Source organism: Ascidia mentula, chromosome 6 (genome assembly GCF_947561715.1).
Source record: "Ascidia mentula chromosome 6, kaAscMent1.1, whole genome shotgun sequence".
Lineage (NCBI taxonomy): Eukaryota > Metazoa > Chordata > Ascidiacea > Phlebobranchia > Ascidiidae > Ascidia > Ascidia mentula.
The window spans coordinates 6,507,264-6,525,499 of record NC_138571.1 but is presented as its reverse complement, the minus strand read 5'-3'; the positions used below and the strand labels follow the sequence as shown (position 1 = coordinate 6,525,499).

The 18,236-nt window shown below is 37.1% G+C and overlaps 3 protein-coding genes across 3 annotated transcripts; all 3 read left to right on the top strand.

Annotated features, from left to right (window-relative positions):
• The first annotated feature begins 394 nt into the window (after positions 1–394).
• On the top strand, positions 395–3,415 carry LOC145907044 (ornithine decarboxylase-like). The gene is made up of 10 exons (XM_082994484.1): positions 395–541; positions 713–886; positions 949–1,121; positions 1,266–1,400; positions 1,495–1,666; positions 1,983–2,124; positions 2,776–2,867; positions 2,922–3,042; positions 3,138–3,225; positions 3,352–3,415. Exons 1-10 carry the CDS (start codon positions 395–397, stop codon positions 3,413–3,415), a joined length of 1,308 nt encoding a protein of 435 aa, XP_082850610.1.
• Positions 3,416–5,137: 1,722 nt separating this feature from the next.
• LOC145907043 (ornithine decarboxylase-like) lies at positions 5,138–7,789 on the top strand. The gene is made up of 10 exons (XM_082994483.1): positions 5,138–5,209; positions 5,386–5,559; positions 5,727–5,899; positions 6,009–6,137; positions 6,209–6,365; positions 6,533–6,674; positions 6,806–6,897; positions 6,963–7,086; positions 7,146–7,242; positions 7,726–7,789. The coding sequence occupies exons 1-10, from the start codon at positions 5,138–5,140 to the stop codon at positions 7,787–7,789; spliced, it is 1,224 nt and encodes a 407-aa protein (XP_082850609.1).
• Positions 7,790–8,336: 547 nt separating this feature from the next.
• On the top strand, positions 8,337–17,961 carry LOC145905777 (uncharacterized). The gene is made up of 17 exons (XM_082993061.1): positions 8,337–8,437; positions 9,357–9,548; positions 9,911–10,068; positions 10,470–10,641; positions 11,053–11,520; positions 11,856–12,004; positions 12,355–12,502; positions 12,818–12,943; positions 13,315–13,491; positions 13,715–13,885; positions 14,380–14,564; positions 14,736–14,962; positions 15,349–15,562; positions 16,083–16,221; positions 16,803–16,977; positions 17,240–17,430; positions 17,825–17,961. The coding sequence occupies exons 1-17, from the start codon at positions 8,368–8,370 to the stop codon at positions 17,866–17,868; spliced, it is 3,006 nt and encodes a 1,001-aa protein (XP_082849187.1). The 5' UTR covers positions 8,337–8,367; the 3' UTR covers positions 17,869–17,961.
• The last annotated feature ends 275 nt before the right edge of the window (positions 17,962–18,236 follow it).

Sequence of the window (18,236 nt, the reverse complement as noted above, 5' to 3'; positions counted from 1 at the left end):
AAAGTGAATGTAGATGAAATAATAAATAAATAAATAAATAAATAAATAAATAAACAATACTTTTAGCACTGCGAGTTTCATTGCAGGAAACAGCAACAAGTTGGCCATTAAAAGTGTTTTGTTATTCCAACAATTAGAAAGCCTCGTTGTAATTCAGCAATTGGCAACGTTGGCTTTGACGAAGTCGTAACTGAACAAATCGAATTGTCATCGTGGACCCAAATGCTTCAGCATACAATACCAACATTAGAACCACTTAAAACATATTGACCAAACACAGTAAAGAAAACATTTGCAGTTCGCTCAGCAATATCGGTGTATGTCACGTATTACCTGATAACTCACATTAGTTTTCATTCATTGAGGAAAGTCTGATTGCAGATTAGAACTGAATATGGCTCATAATGTTGGAAAAGACAGCGACAACTTCTTAACTTTACCTCTGCATTTACCACCTCCACAAAATGTGGCAGTGATGTCAGATGGCACAACATTGTTAGAAGCTGCTAGAAAAGTGACAGAGGAAAACAAACTTAAACAGGTTTGTAAAGTTATATATCAGCTTATTAAAACTGCTAATCTATTCTGGCACTTAGGCTACAGCCCTCAGTATACTGGTAACGACAAACTTTTGGTGTTAAAATCGGTAATTAATTATCCTTAAGCCCACTACACCACGGCATATCTTAATTGCTGCTTTATTTGTGTATAGGATTGGGATGAGACGTTTGTAGTGGGTGACCTGGGGACGATCATGAGGCAATACAAGAAATGGAGAAAAGAACTTCCTCGTGTTGAAGCATTTTATGCAGTTAAAGCAAATGCACTGAGGCCTGTAATAAACACGTTAGCAGCTCTGGGATGTGGATTTGACTGCGCCAGCAAGGTCACTAATTTTGCGATTCCAATTCTGTTTCAAATTTACAAAAAATCTCGTTTTGTGTTTAGAATGAACTTGATTTGGTTTTAAGTTGTGGCGTGGCCCCAGATAGAATTATCTACGCTCACCCGTGTAAACAAATCTCCCACCTTAACTTCGCAAAGCAAAATGATGTCAGAATGATGACGTTTGATAACGAAGAGGAAATATTAAAAGTTAAAAAGCTTTTTCCGTTGGCAAGGTAACGCCGTTACAATCTAAAAATGTTTGGAAAATTTTACTGCATCGTGTGCAAAATGATAGTCGCAGTGAGTCCTAAACACTATAATAAAACAGTGCCATGTTAAAATAAGCCAAAAAAGTACTTAAAAAAAACGCACTTTAGATTAGTGCTGCGAATTAAAACGAATGACACAATGGCACGAACAAAGTTCGGCGAAAAGTTTGGAGCGTCTTTGGAATATTCAAAACATCTGATCAAGAGAGCCAAAGAGCTTCATCTGAATGTCATTGGAATCAGGTTGCAAAAGTTTTTTTCCATGTCATGGTTAGAGAGTATCACTTTTAATGGCTTTATATTTTTTCAATTTTACCAAAACTTGATATTCATTCAGTTTCCACGTTGGGAGCGGTTGCCCGAGCGTCGAATCATTCGCAAACTCGATATTAGATTCTCGAATTTTGTTTGAATTTGCCCGAGATGTCGGATTTGAATTCGAATTGCTTGACATTGGAGGGGGCTTTCCCGGAACCAAGGAAGCAAATTCGGTGGTTTCATTTGAATCGGTGAGTTGGCTGGATGCTATTCTTTTAGTTGCCGAAACGCAGTTTAAACAAATTTTCATGTCACCCAAAAAGGAATTTTGTAGTCGGTGTTATTTGTGTTATACTGGTGTTCGTCAAACTCTTGTAAAAATGTAATGTTAAAAATGAATGTCGTTGACTTTCTCTCATGACTCACTTAACACAAAAACATATGATACAATTTTGAAACGATATTTTGCCAATAATTATCAATATTAAAAAGATCAGAGTGGTAAATAAATGTAAAGTGAACGATTTTTGTTGTGTTGGTTTTATGCATTTGTGTATGTTTCTACAGATGGCTGCTTCGATTCGCAATGCACTTGATCAATATTTTCCTATCGAAAGTAAGGTGCGAGTTATTGCTGAACCCGGAAGGTTTTTCCCAGGAACTGCGTTTGCCCTCCTTACAAACATTTCATCTAAGATAGAGTCAAAAGGTATTGCCTACAGTCTTGTCAATGTGTTTCTATTAAGTTAAGTGAGTGCTTTTTCAAAGGTACCAAACCTTATTTGCACTACGGGGTGGTTTTTAAACGCAGGCATTATAGTTTTACTGACCGTCTCCTAAAGTCTAGCGGATAAATACCTCACAAATAATGTCAAAATTAACCTATGCTACAACTTTCCATACCGCTGTACGGGTCAGAGCCATGTGGCAAAAAACAATATCACGCGAAAGTTTTCGTTGAAGTTTTCAATCTAGATTCATGCATGAGAAGCATGCTGGCTTCCTAAAATTATGGTCAATAACTTTCTTTCTGTGCGGGCATGTTACAAACGGCTCGGTGGTTGGGAACTCCCTGTTTAGAGAAAGACAAAAGCTACACGCATGACTTACTTTACTGTCCCACAAATTAAGTTTATCAGAATAATTCAACAATACAAATAAATAACCAACAGCAATTAAAATGGAAAGATCGCAAGTCATCTTATTCCTTGATGGCACTTTTGTGCAGTAAGTATTACCTCTATCGACTTCGGGTAAACACAAAAAATGGGCATGAGTTTAACAAGAGATGCTGACCTTGACAAGTTCGATGTCGCAAACAATATACGTTTAAACGGATAAAAATTTGCAATATTTCCAGACCACATATTTTACAACATCAGCGAATCCATCAATAGCAGCTTTGTGCTTGTTTTCGTTGAAAATCTCAAACTCTATCCCATTCCTCTCAAGGTAATTTCCATACATTTAGTTTTGTTTTATCTATTTTCTTCCACATCTGTTTAGCTTGTTGATGGAAATTCACGTCAAACCACTGTGTATGGTGAATCCAACAGGTTTCAGGATATTATAACTGAAAACGTTAAGATGCCGGAACTTGATTTTGGCGACTGGATGTACTGGCCCGGTAAATTCAATGTGTGTAACTGCGGTATTTTTTGATTTTAGTATTTGGCAATAAGCGCTTCTTAAGTTGGTTATTCTAAAAATATAGTTTTACAGATTCTGGTGGCTACACTGTATTGATACGCTTTGGGCACAGCGCCTTCACAGTTCACAAAGCTTATTACTTTGTGACTGAATCGGATTGGTAAGATTTTTTGTTTTACTTTAAATCAAATCACTTGAGCCGCTGCATTACTGCATATATTGGTAGAAAACAATTTATTTGGAATCGAAACTTAAGTAAACTTTTGTTTTGACCGATTCCGTGCAGGAAGGAACTACAGAGATTGTCAGCCACTCCGTCGATGCTGCCATGTACGAAAACTTCCTTTTAATGCTTCAAAAAAACTAACCTTTTATGAGATCTTTATTGTGTATATTAATAACCAATAAATCATGAAATTAAAAGGAACGTCGTTTATTATTACTGGTGCATTTAATGTAAATTGCAATGAAAAATAAACTCAGAAATCTTTCATTTTATTTGAACCTGAAAAAATAAATATTCTGAGCGGAATATAATCATCATGTAAACATAAACGCACTTGAAAATGAAAGTGTGCGATCGAAAAGCATAAATAAGGTCTCAATAAGCCGATGGAAGTATTTGCTGCTATGTTACATCCCAGATAATCCGCAAAAGAAACTGATATAATGTAATATCACAATAATATTACCTTATAACTTTAAATAAACAATACGAAACAACACACAAGGTCAGACTGCAAAGTGTTACATGCTAAAGAAAAAGATCGGTTTAATATTGCTTCTGTGCTTTTTTTTACTTTCAAGTATTATGTGGAAATCTAAAATTTATATTTTGAGCATAGTTAATTTTAGTAAATGATAAAGGCAGCTGGAAATGTTAGAAACATGTTGGGCCTCTTTTTCTCACGTGGGGCGAAATACAAAACCAAAAATAATTTATCTGAAGATAGATCCACAATAAACATATTTCCGAAGTATTTAGGTTCTACGTCATCTAAAAAACGTGGAAAACTTGTAGAGCACTAAAAGTAGCAACGACCAATAACCGTAAACATTTTTCGCTGTGGCGAAACTGGCGTTTTACGTCAAAAAATGCTTTGTTTGCATAGGAAAAGCGCCTTATATTGTCGATATCGAATAATTTTAAACAGGATAACCCCCAAAATACGTTACCGCAAAGGTCAGGGGAAGCTGTGACATCATACAAAAATATGTCACTGTGACGTCACAAACCAAGGCTTATTTGTCTCTGATTATTGGCAAACCAAATGTTAGAGCAGCAACGACATTACTCAGTACTTCAATAAAGTGCTAACTGATAACTAAACCAATAACGGTCTATCTTTGTTGTGTTTTAGAAAATTTTATGCATGGCGTTAGCAATCAAATATGCCTAGACTTTAATAGATGAAAATCATAAATGCTTTGACCACAAAAACACCCTGTCCCAGTAACAGTTTTATTATAACGAAACTAAACAAGACCTAATAAACAATCAATATCCGTTTGTTGCTCTTGTTCACCAGTTGTGCCCCCTGTTTAATAAAAAAACTACTAAACCAGTTTTACAATCTTTTCCATTCCTTCGCACGTACAAGCCTCGCTGCCAGCACTCGCATGACTGATGACGTCACGCAACAATAATCTCGCTTTCGCACGATTACGTTCGCAACGGTTAAAACGCATCTTTGATCAGCTGGATTTCAGAAACCTGTCGCCGTATCAAGCTACTTTTTTCGGCAAAAATTGTTAAAAGTAATGACCATTTCATAGTTTAACTACGTTTTTTAATTTAATTTTCACATGCACTTTAAGTTAACAAGTTTAAAGAATGCAAAAATATTCTACCAATCTGTCGTGGATCATGGTGTGGTGCAATTGAATATGATTCAACGTGATTAGCTCACGCAATGTAGACTATAGGCACTCGAAAACGTTTGAAGTGTGCGCTTGAAAAACACAAACGAGGAAGAAAAAAAACAAAATATGCTGAAGGGAAACCTCTTGTGCAGTTGACAGAACGAATTTTAATCGGTGACCACAAGAAAGCAAGTTACAAAAGTGTTTCAATGGATTTAAATGAGAATACAGATTGTGGCAGTTTTTTGCCCTTACCTTTATTGGCCCCGCAAACCCAGGAGGTATGTAAAGTAACTGACGGCACCACTTTTAAAGACGTTGCTCGACAAGTTGTAAAGAGGAACACAAACAAGGAGGTATTAAGTGTGAATTCACGACTTCACTGTAAAGGCGAAACAGAATATTACGCTTATGTGACAAATTTGGCTTTTGTGTCATTTTATTACTATTCGAACAGGATTGGGATGAGACGTTTGCAGTGTGTGATTTGGGTTCGATCATGAGGCAATACAAGAAATGGAGAAAAGAACTTCCTCGTGTTGAAGTATTTTATGCGGTTAAAGCGAATGCATTGAGGCCAGTGATAAACACGTTCACTGCATTGGGGTGCGGATTTAGCTGTGAAGGCAAGGTAACCGTAAAGTGTTTTTTTGTTTGTGACTGTAATTCTCTGTGAAACTGGTACGAAGAGATTTTATGGTCAGATCAACTTTAAAACATTAAATTTATTTTTCTTGCAATTTACGCATGTGAGCGTCCAACAAATCACTCGTTTTGGATCGGGTACAAAATGTTTAGAGTGAGCTTGAATTAGTGTTGAGCTGTGGGATAAAACCGAGCGCGATCCTCTACGACCATCCTTGCAAAATGATTTCACATATTACCTACGCAAAAGATAATGACGTCAGTATGATGACGTTCAACACGTTAGAGGAACTACAAAAGATCAATAGACTGTTTCCAAAGGCCAGGTATAACTACTTTGGGTGGTACAGCAAAAAACATTAATCAAAATACTTTACATTAAATGTATTGTCTGCATTTTGCTTCTACACGATAATAGAAAGATTTTCCTTGCAGACTTTTACTTCAAATGAAAGAAAACACACCAAAATCGCACCTTTGCAATGGGTTTGGTTCTGGTCTTGATTATTTCAAGCAACTTGTGTCTAAAGCAAAAGAACTTGACGTGAAAATGATTGGCATCAGGTTGTTCACTCACAAATTTCAGCAATATACAACAGTTACCTTAATGAACTTACAGTTATTTTGCATTTCAGCTTTAGCGTGGATGGCGATCGATCTGTAAAAGATTTAATAAAAGATTCACAATGTTTGTTCTTCTTTGCTGAACAATGCGGATTTAAATTCGAACTTCTTCACATTAGTGGGAGATTCCCAGAGGAGAAATTTGAAACTGTTGAGCTTTTCGAAACGGTAAAAGAATTCGAATGCCCACAGATCACGAATTCAATTATAAAAAAATAAACTTTTAGAATGAGTCAGATTGATTATCTTTCCTGAGTAAACAATGCAAAGTTTGTTTTATTGTTTTCCAATTGTGACAAGAATATTTGCTTTTAAAATCTGGGATTTGTCTGCAGACGGCAAATGTAATTCAAGAAATGCTTGAAAAATACTTTCCTGTTGCGAGCGGCGTCAGGGTGATTGCTGAATTTGGATGGTTCTTTACAAAAACAGCAATTGCTTTGGTCACAAATGTTTCTTCCAAAAAAGTTACCAAAGGTGATGACGTTCCAACCGCCATCTCAAAAAATTGTTTTGTTTTACAGTTTCAGTGCTGATAAACCACAAAATACCAGTATCACGTCGATGTGTATTGACGACTTCACAAATAAACAAGATCGTTTTTATAGATCGCATCTTCTACCATGTGGGTGATTCCATCTTAAACAACTTCTTCCTGGCTTATATTGAAAATTTAAAGCTTGTTCCCATCCCGTTACAGGTTTCTATCAAATAACATTTAATTTTTTCGTGATTCGTGTAAATGAAAAACGTGATCCTTTATAGCAGACTGGAGACGGCAAGGCCCACCCATCCACTATATATGGTACAATACTTGGTGGCATCGATGTTATTGCAACAGATGTATTGATGAATGAAGTAAATGTAGGCGAATGGATTTACTGGGATGGTAAATGTTATAAAATAATTCTAATGGCAATCTGTTAAGTGGCTGTTAACCAATTTAAGCTTCATCGGGTATTCGCGGCTTTGTTGCAATCTCCTCGTTTGGATTTAACGGTCACGTCACGTACAAAGCTTGTTACTTCGTTACTGAATCAGACTGGTAAGTCCTACTAAATCCATCCTTTATTTTCATTGATGAGTGTTATGTAAAAGCTGACAATGACATAGCCAACAGCAGTAGTTTACAACCTTTTTATGGACAAGGAATTTCATAAATAAATCATGAAGTCTCTCACATAAAATTAACCTGAAGCTCTTGTGACGAAGCAAGTTGTATATTCGTACAAATAAACATATGGGGGTGACGTGACAGACGATAAAGTTTTAAAACCAAACTTTCAAACAAATTGCACGTAAACAAATGATAAAATTTTCATGCAAGGCTGTTTGTTTTTGCTCATTTACGGACCCTGGAACCATTCCACGGACCCCAGCTTATCTCAGGTTGGGAACCACTGGCCTAAAGCTTCGATGTCAGCATTTATCTATTTTGTTTTCACCTGAGTTTTCCTGTTTGTTTTTAATATCAACCAGTCGTCGGGTTTGTAATTATAACCTTAAAATTGTTCATTTACTTTTGTAGGAAAGAATTGAAAAACATTTCAGTGGATGCATCCATGCTTCCGAACATCAAAAATTCAATTTGATAAATAAATGAAACTTTGCTAACATGAAACGTAGAACACTGGTGCCTGCATCCTTTGCACGGATTTCATTTCAAATGAAAACCTAACTGTTTTCGTGAGCTTGGTGTTTCAGAGTTTGTGTTCGTACAACGCTTTATTATATGGCATGAAACGTTGTTGTCTATGTGTTGTACTATGCTGTTTGTACCTTCACAAGATTGAAACTATTCAACGGGATAATTAGGCTTTCTTCATCAAAGTCGTTAGCTATATTTTAGCAAAATGTACAACTGTATTTTTGCTAAAAACTATTCCCAAGTGACGCAATACACAGTAAAGGTTCACAAAGGTTACGTAATCGCTACAGTAACAACAACATCGAATGACGTAGTTTTTAGACTAAATATCAATTAATTTATCGGGTAATGACCACCCTATAAGTAGGATGCGTTTGACAACGGCGCGAAACGACATCAACGATTCACGTGGACTAAAAACAGCCTGAGGCAAACCAGGTTGGTTGGTGCAGAACGTGGAACAACACTTCGCATTTTTGTGACACCGCGAACCTAAGGTTACCATTCAACCTGGACGTCGTCATGATAAAACAGTGCATTTGTATATTTCTTATGCTTGCAGCTTTTGCGGGAAGTGGAAGTGCTCAGTTCTGTAAGTGTTTCAGGTGTTTATATGTTGTATTCATTAGTTTGTGTTTCTAACCAGCGTAGAAAAGCAGGCTAATAATGACGTGTAGTTCATAAAAAGTAGAAATTGTTAATTTAGGATATGTAAGCAATTGAAATCATGTGAGAAATCATAAATTAATAGGAGAGTTAGAAAAGTTCATCAAGATAGAACGAAGTATCTCAAACTGTGTGTGACGGCACTCTGATGTGCCGTCAAGTGGACTTAGGTGTAAAGCGAAAAAAACTATTTTAAATGTTTTTGGCAACCACTGCAATCGTTGTTTTTCACATGACACTAACTTTCAGAACCAAAAGCAGCCCCGATTCAAATCAATTCATTCTCCTAACCAAGTCCATACTGTAGTTTCGTTTTAACTGAATTAAAAGTTTGGTGTCCCGCAATCGAATTAAGAGGATCCAAGTGTGCCGTGAGCCTAAAATGTTTGAGAACACATGAGACAGAATTACATCACGGGTTAACTTACAATGTGGCTGTGGGCTAAGAAAGCGTGTGATGGGAGGGAAGAGATAAACGTTGACAAGATGACGCAGAAACTCGTTAATATTTTGCCCACGTTTCCTAAATGGCTCAGGGCGTAGTTGTAAAACCGACAAAGTGAGTTTTTCTTTAGCTAAGAATTGTCATCGCATGCCTTTTAAGTTTTGAAATGTTTTCCACAGTTTGTGTTAGACGCCGTGAACGACACTGACATTATTGCAGATTTAACCCTTTATGCATTTGTGTTGGTTCTAATTTTAGTCAATAACCTGACATAGTGTTTTCGCTAAAATAGTCACGCAAAACACTCAGTCCCTAAATATGTTCTAAGTGGTCAAACATGCCACAAAAACATAAAATACTTTCCACTTTCTGTGAACACAAGCCTAATTTATTTCACCAGTTCAAATCGGGAGGTGCGGACTACTAACACCTCCACGCAATGGAATGATACGCAGATGTACAAGTGGAAGTCGATCGGGTTCTGTGTGTTCGATTCAATGTCTATCCGGTTTTACGCAAGCCACAGCCGAGAGAACTTGTACTTGTATTGGAAGTGTTTGTGTGTGGGAAGGAACCAATCCAACTTGTACCAGTAAGTTTTTTTCCACCAATGCTGATTATACCGCTTGAAGAAAATCATTTTTTGTTACTAATTTTCGTATTTGTTTGAACAACTAACCCGTACCAACACTAAAAAAAAGAATTTCAGATTTAAACACTTCTGTGAAAATTTTTTTGTCACAACGATGTTGCAATTATTGTCATGGTCATCAACACGCAAAGGAATTCAAATCTCGCTACAAATTTTGTGCATTCTTCAAATCAGAGAAGCGCATAAACCAACATTTTACAACTGCTATAAATTATAGGAATACTTTATTTAATGCATTTCTTCGCCGGTGGTCGGTTCTTGCTGGTTTGAAAGTCGATGCAACTTATTATCTTTCTGCACAGAAGCCGTTTGTCCACAACCTGACCACGAGGACGGACGAATTATTATCGTCGACAAATGGCCGACAGGTTTCGCCGGTTTGATCGAATTTGGTCGAATGGAATCAGAATTCCAGGAGGGCTGGTCTGTAGTTATGGCTTTCAACAAGCAAATGGGTCAGGTACATAATTGTCAGGGCATCATTATAACGATCCGTCAACTAAATACGCATTTGTTCTTCAAAGTCTAAAACTGACCTTTGTGCAAAACGTCATATGAAACCTTACATATTCTATGAGAAGCTATATTTATCAGGAAACAAATAAATTATGTGATAGCAAAGAACATATGAATGCCAAACTACATTTACTGTCATGTTAGGTTTTGTACTATATGAAGCTGCTGCTAAAAACGACACATGATTGCAATTTAAATTTTATCTTGTGTGAGAAAATATACGAAATCGATTTACTATGCAAGCAACGTAAGACAGGCGTGAAGCGAAATAAGATTCTGACATAGTTGGTTGACGTGAATGCCAAAGGTCGACTATATTGGGCTACGAATATTTATTTTTTGCAGAAAGCAAAATTATCTTGTTGGACAGCGGAACTGGCTGGAATATCAACACAACGCGACGCCTTTACTTTTAACAACGCTCCATTCAAAGGCCGCACAGCCGAAAACAGTACAGCATCAAACATCAAGGCTCTTTTCGTTGTCAATCATATACAGGGCGAAATACCAACACACGGTAAGCTTCATTTCCTTCTGGTGCATATATAGTAAAATACTTATTGGCTCTTGAAAGAAACAATTACAGCACCATATATATCAGATAGTACGTTATCGAAAAACTGGGATGAATTTAATCGTATTTGTGATTCATCCTGTGCTTTTTAAGAAAGCTGACCAAAGCAATTCATTTTAAAATTATATCAAGAAAATCAAAAATAATAAAATGCCTGGTGATTCATCTGTGTTTGACACTTTCGCCGATAAAGTTATTCTAATGTGATTTGTTTATATTTCTAAGTACTTGGATATTCCCATAGTGTGTCATTACAAACGATTTCCCTAATTCTTGTGTCGTACTGAGCAACTGTATGGTATAAAAGGCCTAAAATATTTTAGATATTCAAAAGTTTTGATTTGCCTCCTCCAGGTTACGCTGGTCTATATAACCGCAGGATTGCTGATGCGACTTGCTTTCCAAAATCAACATATTCCAAGCTACAAACTTTCTCATCATACGGTTTACCACCTTCCCTCACAACGACAACAACAGCAACAACAACAGCAACAACTACAACAGCAGCAGCAACAACAACAGTGTCAACCACACCAAGTAATGTTGCTTCCGCATCACCGTCATCCCGATCTCTTTCAATTGGCGTAATTGTCGATGAAGAAGTAAGTTCAGGAGATGTGGATTCACAAACGACAGAGGTTCCGAAAACTGTTTCTTCGTCCACGAATCCACAAGTCATCAGTTCAACGTTTGCATCTTCAAGTCCCGCAGCTACGGCTTCCACCGAATCTCCTGTCACAACGGAGTCAGACGCCACGACAATCGTAACAACAGCCGCAACCGAACGTCACTTCTCTGTGCCTGCAAACCGCCAGTGCAAATGTGAGTAACGGTAGCTTTATGTTTATGTAAAATTTTGAACAAGCATTCAAGCAAAACCCTGTGACCGTTTTTACGAGTGGCGTCCGAATCCAGCTACTGAAGCACGACTGCTGTGATCCTTTATCTATAGCGACTCTTCAAGGCAAATAACTCGGGACAATTTGCGATTTATGAACAAGTTTATGAGAAAGCTAAACGCAGTTAAAACCAACACGATTTATAATATTTTCAGTCAACGTATATGTATGTTTTCTTTTAGAGCTTACATCAAAAAACATAACTTGCCATACACAAAACTGAACATAGACAATTTTTTTCTTGGTCCACATTCTTAGATCAAGGAACTGAAGGATATCGGACCCAGTCGGGATGGATCGACAAAGGAAAGCCACATTTTAGTGGCAACGCAATCTCTCAAGTATCAGAAACCATTGACGACTGGTTAATTGTGGTCATCTTTCAAGCACCCCTCGAAACCATGAACGTATGTAAACATCACAAAAATTTGGAAATATTTTACTGCTACATGCATTCTGCTATAGAATTTGGCAGAGATTAGTTTGGACAGACTTTCGTGGTCGCTTTTCCCACACTTTTAGCAAGTTTAATTAGGTTTGCCGATCAGTTCAGTGCCAATGTAAAAATGTTTCAGTAAAGTGTGAAGTAGTATATGCATGCTATACATGCCTGCCAATCAGAACCAAGTATATCCATTAGCTCCAAAACACATGAAACGTGACAAAAAAGCCTCGGTTATAGCGCAACCAACGTTTTGTTCGTCGTCCAAAATCATGAAATGATGAAAAATGTTTAGTTAAGATCAAGTATTTACAGACGTGGAATGTTGTAAATGCGGGAGTGGAAGAAAATGGTCATGTGTGGATGTTTGGTCCAATGCAGTGGAACTCACAACTACACAAGGGTGAAATCAATATTAACTTTATTGCTGTGTTGAAGCATCCGTCTGAAGTAAATCCTGATGGTAAGATTTGTGTTGTATTGTTTTATTTACTGTACAAAATATGCAATACTTTTCCACTTTTGGGAGAAATAGCGTTATCACAGCACAATTCATTACATGGTGTTGTAGCCACTTTGCACTAAAAACCAGCAAAATATGCCGCCTAATTTGATAACATAAGTGTTCTTTTAATGGAAAGAAAGTCAAACGAAAAAATTTAAACTAAAAAAAATACAAAACGGTTTCTGCTTTTCAGATCGGTGATGTTTTTAAACATTAAGGCTTTGTTTTTTTTTCGCGTTCTTAAAGACCTAACATCTGTTTTCTTGTTTTCAGGAAGAGTCTATTTGTGTTCCACGCAAATTATCAACGGTGATCCAGTTACCTTGTTTAGCGAATCTTCCTCTCCAACAGAGCAACAACAAGGGGGAGACGAAAGCGAAAATCAAGATTCACATCAAGGTGACTTGTGGCAAGTTTAATTCCTTTTTATATCCCATACAGCCAAGGCCTTTGAAGGGAAGAAATATTCCACTGCGCAGATTTTTTAGATTTTTGGAAAATATTCCATTGTGCTTTTTCGAAATCTTTTTTGGGCTTGTAGGGACAGTACATAGCAGTCTTTAAATGGAAAGCATTGTTGAGTTTGTGGAAATAAAACATTGGCTACACACAAGTATTTCAGTTCTCAGTTAATTTTTCATATAGAAAGAACAAAACAAAACAATAACAACACATAGATTTATTTCCAAAGAAATCCGTTTATTGCCTGCCCTACACAAGATACATTTTCATCACAATAGCAAAAAAAACTAAATTATTACATGATGCAGAAACGGAACACCAGCTTTCAGCAACCGATCCACCAGTGGCGACCAACATTCCAATTTCGAGAGCAAATGGAACAACTCCAAATCCAACCACCTCTGAGAGGTGTCGCTCTAGCGCCCCTAATGGTAGACTTCCTCGCCAGGCAAGGCAAACCAGGCCAAGGTGGAAGAAATCAAAAGGTGAATAAAAATTGGAATTGGGTTTAGCGTCATAATTTGAAGGGTGTTCTAGGTTGTTCTTATCGAGCATCAATTTTCGTTGTTAATATAGTTTCCTTGTATACACTTGTCATGAGATCACGCAAAAGAAACCCACCTTTTTCTTAAACCCGTTTCATCAGCACACCCAGAAGAGTGCCACCTTAATTACCACCGACAAAAACAGTTGTTTTTTTATTGGCAGATAAGACTGCCTACGACTACAATGAAATCCTCCACAAGTCCAATCTCTTCTACGAGACTCAAAGAGCAGGAAATCTTCCTCCACGATACAACCGCATCCCTTGGAGAGGAGATTCCACATTAAAGGACGGATGCCCGATCGGAGCGGATCTCAGTGGAGGATGGTTTGATGGTAAAACTCTTTGGTGATTTTGGGTCATATTTAATTTTTTAACGCAGACGGCAAAAAAGTCCAGTAAAAAAGTCCAGTAAAAGAAAAATCGATTACTTTATTATTGGACGCTACCGAAAACGTACCGCACGCGTAGAGATGTGCAAGATTGAAATATGCGAAATGGTGCAATAAAAATGTCCATAACGCCAAAAGTGATCGACATTCTTCAACAGTGACTGGCAAAGTTATACTGTCATGAGTTTGATTGCTTGATTTAGAAAGGGACGCACAATTGGCACCAATAGCCAGTATAGGGTGAATTCTGAACTATTGATTAACTTTTTTGTTATTTGACTCAGTAAAAGCTCCGTTTTAACGCTTAACATATCCTTTCCTTTGAATTCTTGTTATATGAATATAATCAGATTAATTTATAAGTTATGTATGTTTGAAATCTGTGGCAAAATATTCACAATAAGCTTTGGATACTTACGCATCTACCATATGTATAGCTGGAGATCACGTAAAATTTACGTTCCCGATGGCTTACTCCGTAACTGTGCTCTCCTGGGGTGGAATCCTCTTCCGCAAAGCGTATGCAGATGCTGGAGTCCTTACTCGGACACTGGGAAACATCAAATGGCCGGTTAACTTCCTAATGAAAGCCCACATTTCTCCATACGAACTTGTTGCCCAGGTAAGTTGGATCGAACATGTTTGGAATCGAACGCTATATTTTGTAGATTGATATTTGTCAAATATTGGCGCACGTACCGTAGAAATTATTTGGTGGGGAAGTTCCACTTCTATTTTGATACTATTCCTGTTTTAAATTGTATCAATGTTTAAACATGAATAATTACTTAAGGTTGGGAATGGGAAGGATGATCACAAAAAGTGGGGGAGACCAGAGGAACTCACAGGGATCAGGAAAGTTTATAAAATCAACAAGACTTCACCGGGAAGCGAGTTGGCTGCCGAAACCGCTGCCGCCCTCGCTGCTGCATCTCTGTTTCTGCGACGCACACACAGAGCTATCGCTGTCAATGCGATTCGCCACGCTAAAGAGCTCTACAAATTTGCCACCACTTACAGGTAAATCCAAACAGTAGCCTGTATACTGTCTTAGTGTTTACACAATTATTACGTCTATTTGCAATAAACTTGAATTTCATTTTCAAATGCAATAGTTGCATTTTTATAAAGTTGTTTAATTCCTTATATTCTGGTCAACCCAGTAATGATCCAAAAAAAAAGGGTTGACACAAACTAAACGAATATCCTAAAAATATTTTATTTACAAAACGGAATAATCTACTCTACACAACCATTTATTCTGTTCATCATATGAAAGAAAAACTGGCAAAATTACCATAAAGTTTCATTCTAAAAATTTGTTTGTTTTTTTGGAGCACTTCCATTTATGACCTCCCAAATCCTATTTACAGCAATTGTTAAATATTTTTGACATATTTTCACAGAGGCCATTACCACGAATCTGTACCTGAAGTGTTTGAGTTTTATCGTTCGTTTAATGGATACGAGGACGAATTAATATGGGCTGGTATCTGGCTTTACAAAGCCACCCGCATTCAAAGATACCTAACTGAGGCAAAACGGAATTTTAATAGGATTGGAGGAGCAAGCCATACACCCGCAACCTTCGACTGGGACAACAAAATAGTAGGGGCCCAGGTTCGTTCGTTCACATTTTTGAAGATATTCATTATGGAAGAGTTCAAAAAAATTAATTTTTGATGACGATACAAAGTCGAAAAAACATAGGTTATTGTCTGTTATGCTAATTCAATTCTTTCATAACGCATATTTTTGTCAAATTCCATGATGCATTTGTGGGTCCCGGAAAAACTGAGTGAATCACGCTTCACACTGAACTATATTTACTCACATTTTCTTAACTAACTACCTGAAAATAGTCCTCTATCATGGATAAGATGCTTACAGAGCAGAGGTCCTCAATGTCTTCTGCGTCATTATCTTTATTACCAAGGTCTTGTTGTTTGCAATTTAAATATATATCAAGCACTGCCCCAGACAAACATAGTAACATATTTTAATGGTAATGATTAGTTCAAAATACACGTATTGTGCATCGGAATGCGGTTTCAGATTTCTGTAAATTTGAAATGCGCCTAAGTGAGCAATATGGGAATAAAAACAAGGTAATTTTAGAAATTACCGAATTCGCTTTCAGGTCCTGCTTGCCGATATAACGGGAGAAAGCATTTACAGAAGAGGAATCGAACGGTTTTTGACAAAACAAATGACGTCAACTACCAAAACACCGGAAGGCCTTCTGTGGCCCAATGAATGGGCACCGAACCGTTATGCAGGTGAGAGAAGCCCACGGAAAGTTTTAAAATTTATTCAAATATTTTGATGCATAAGTTATTCGCTGGTATCTAAATCTCTTGTAACGAAATATAAGATACCTACAGGTATTTGGCCGTGAAAAGTTTAGTATAGAAAAAAGTACATCTATTTTAAAATGTGACAAGAGGAAACACTTTTTTCTTAATTATTGAAAAATATAAGTAGTGGGTTTTTCCTAAAATCGCTCAGGTATTTCATAAAAATCCATGAAGGTTCTTTTAGGAGTTGCTTAAATTCAAGAACATTGGGATCAAGGATCTAAGATATAAATGTCACCGAGACCAACAAAATACATTCTGAAAGATAAATATTACTGACACAAAAATCATAAACTATACATGAACAATATAAACCGAGTTAGACACCCATGATGTACAGGTTGTTTCCTCACGGATAATTATCGTCTGTCGCAAGGCCGCAACCAGTTGTATTATGGGAGAGTGTGGATTGCGAGAGGCCACAAACATTGATGCTAAACTCATTTTTTCATTTGCTCATGAAAATCGATTTATAAATAAATAAATACGGTATTGCTTTTCAGCGAATGTGGCGATGATAGCAATGGCCGCCTCCATGTTGAAGCCACCAATGCCACAGAGGGAGAAATATATCCAGTTTGCGAAAACCCAACTTCACTTAATGTTGGGTGATAGTGGAAGAAGTTACGTGGTCGGCATTGGAACAAATTACCCTCGTAGAGTTCACCACAGAGCTAGGTTCCTTTCTATTACATTACACTTTTTAAAACAATTATATCAGTTGTCGTGTGACGCTTTTGTGATATTTCACTTCAACTCCATGCCAGTGCCTGTAAATCTTTTTCGATTTCATTAACGTTAAAATTAGGTTATAATAGCTTACATTTACACATGGCTTCAATACTGGCATAACATTTAGTTTCCCATTACCTAATGCGCTTAAACCAACAGCGTTAAAGTTTGAAACACCGTAGATAAAAATGTGATGTTAATGTGGCAGTTCTTGTCCTCCTGCACCGGCTGCTTGTGGCTGGAACTTCTTCCACTCTGCCCGCCCAAATCACTTCATACTTTACGGAGCACTGGTTGGAGGTCCAAACAAACGGGGTGTGTTCTTGGACCAAAGGAGCAACCATCGTCAGTCAGAAGTAGCAACTGACTACAACGCTGGATTTCAAGGCGCCATAGCAGGTTGGTTTTTAAATCAATGTATCTGGCTCAGACTTTATCTTCCTACGTGCAAAATTTGCAGATTTATTATGATTTGATGTTAAATTATTTTGAAAAAACTATAAAAATTGATGTATTTTTGTGGGCGACTGCAAAGTCACCACTAAGTGGAATCGTCTTTGCCTGTCTGGTTAGCCGTTAAATCCGTTCTTGGTAACATGGCTGCAAATGCCTGAATATATAGTCGAAGCAATGTACATTGTCTGCAGCTTAATATAACTGTTGCTTTTAACAAAATGATAAACTAAACAGACCAACCCAAAGATTGCGATTAATAAATACACAGCTGATAAATAGTGCGGATTTAGGAAAAGTCTGTGATATTTGAACGTTTAATGTTGTTGTTTTTGCGCAGGTTTGAAGTACTACGCAATACAGAATCGAACCAGAAAAGGATAGAATGAAGTCAAATGGGGCTTCCAGACTGCCAGAAATTTGAAGTTTTCTTCGTTATCTTTAACCTATTTATTTACTGACGAAACTCAAACTAATAGAATTTCTGGCAATAAAACATGTCAAAGTTATGTGAATTGTTCGGACAGTGGAATGTTGTAACTTTTAAGTGTGAAATTTGTGCACTGGGATCGATTTGACTGATACATTACAAACTGCTTGGATTCGATAATAATTGTACATACAATAGCACACCCACGGACCTGCTCATAATATATAAAAATCTGGTTGTTGAACATCCTGCTTCGACCTCTTGAGGGAAATCCTTGCAAAACCTCATGCAATCTCATTAGTTTCTGACATATAGAAATAGC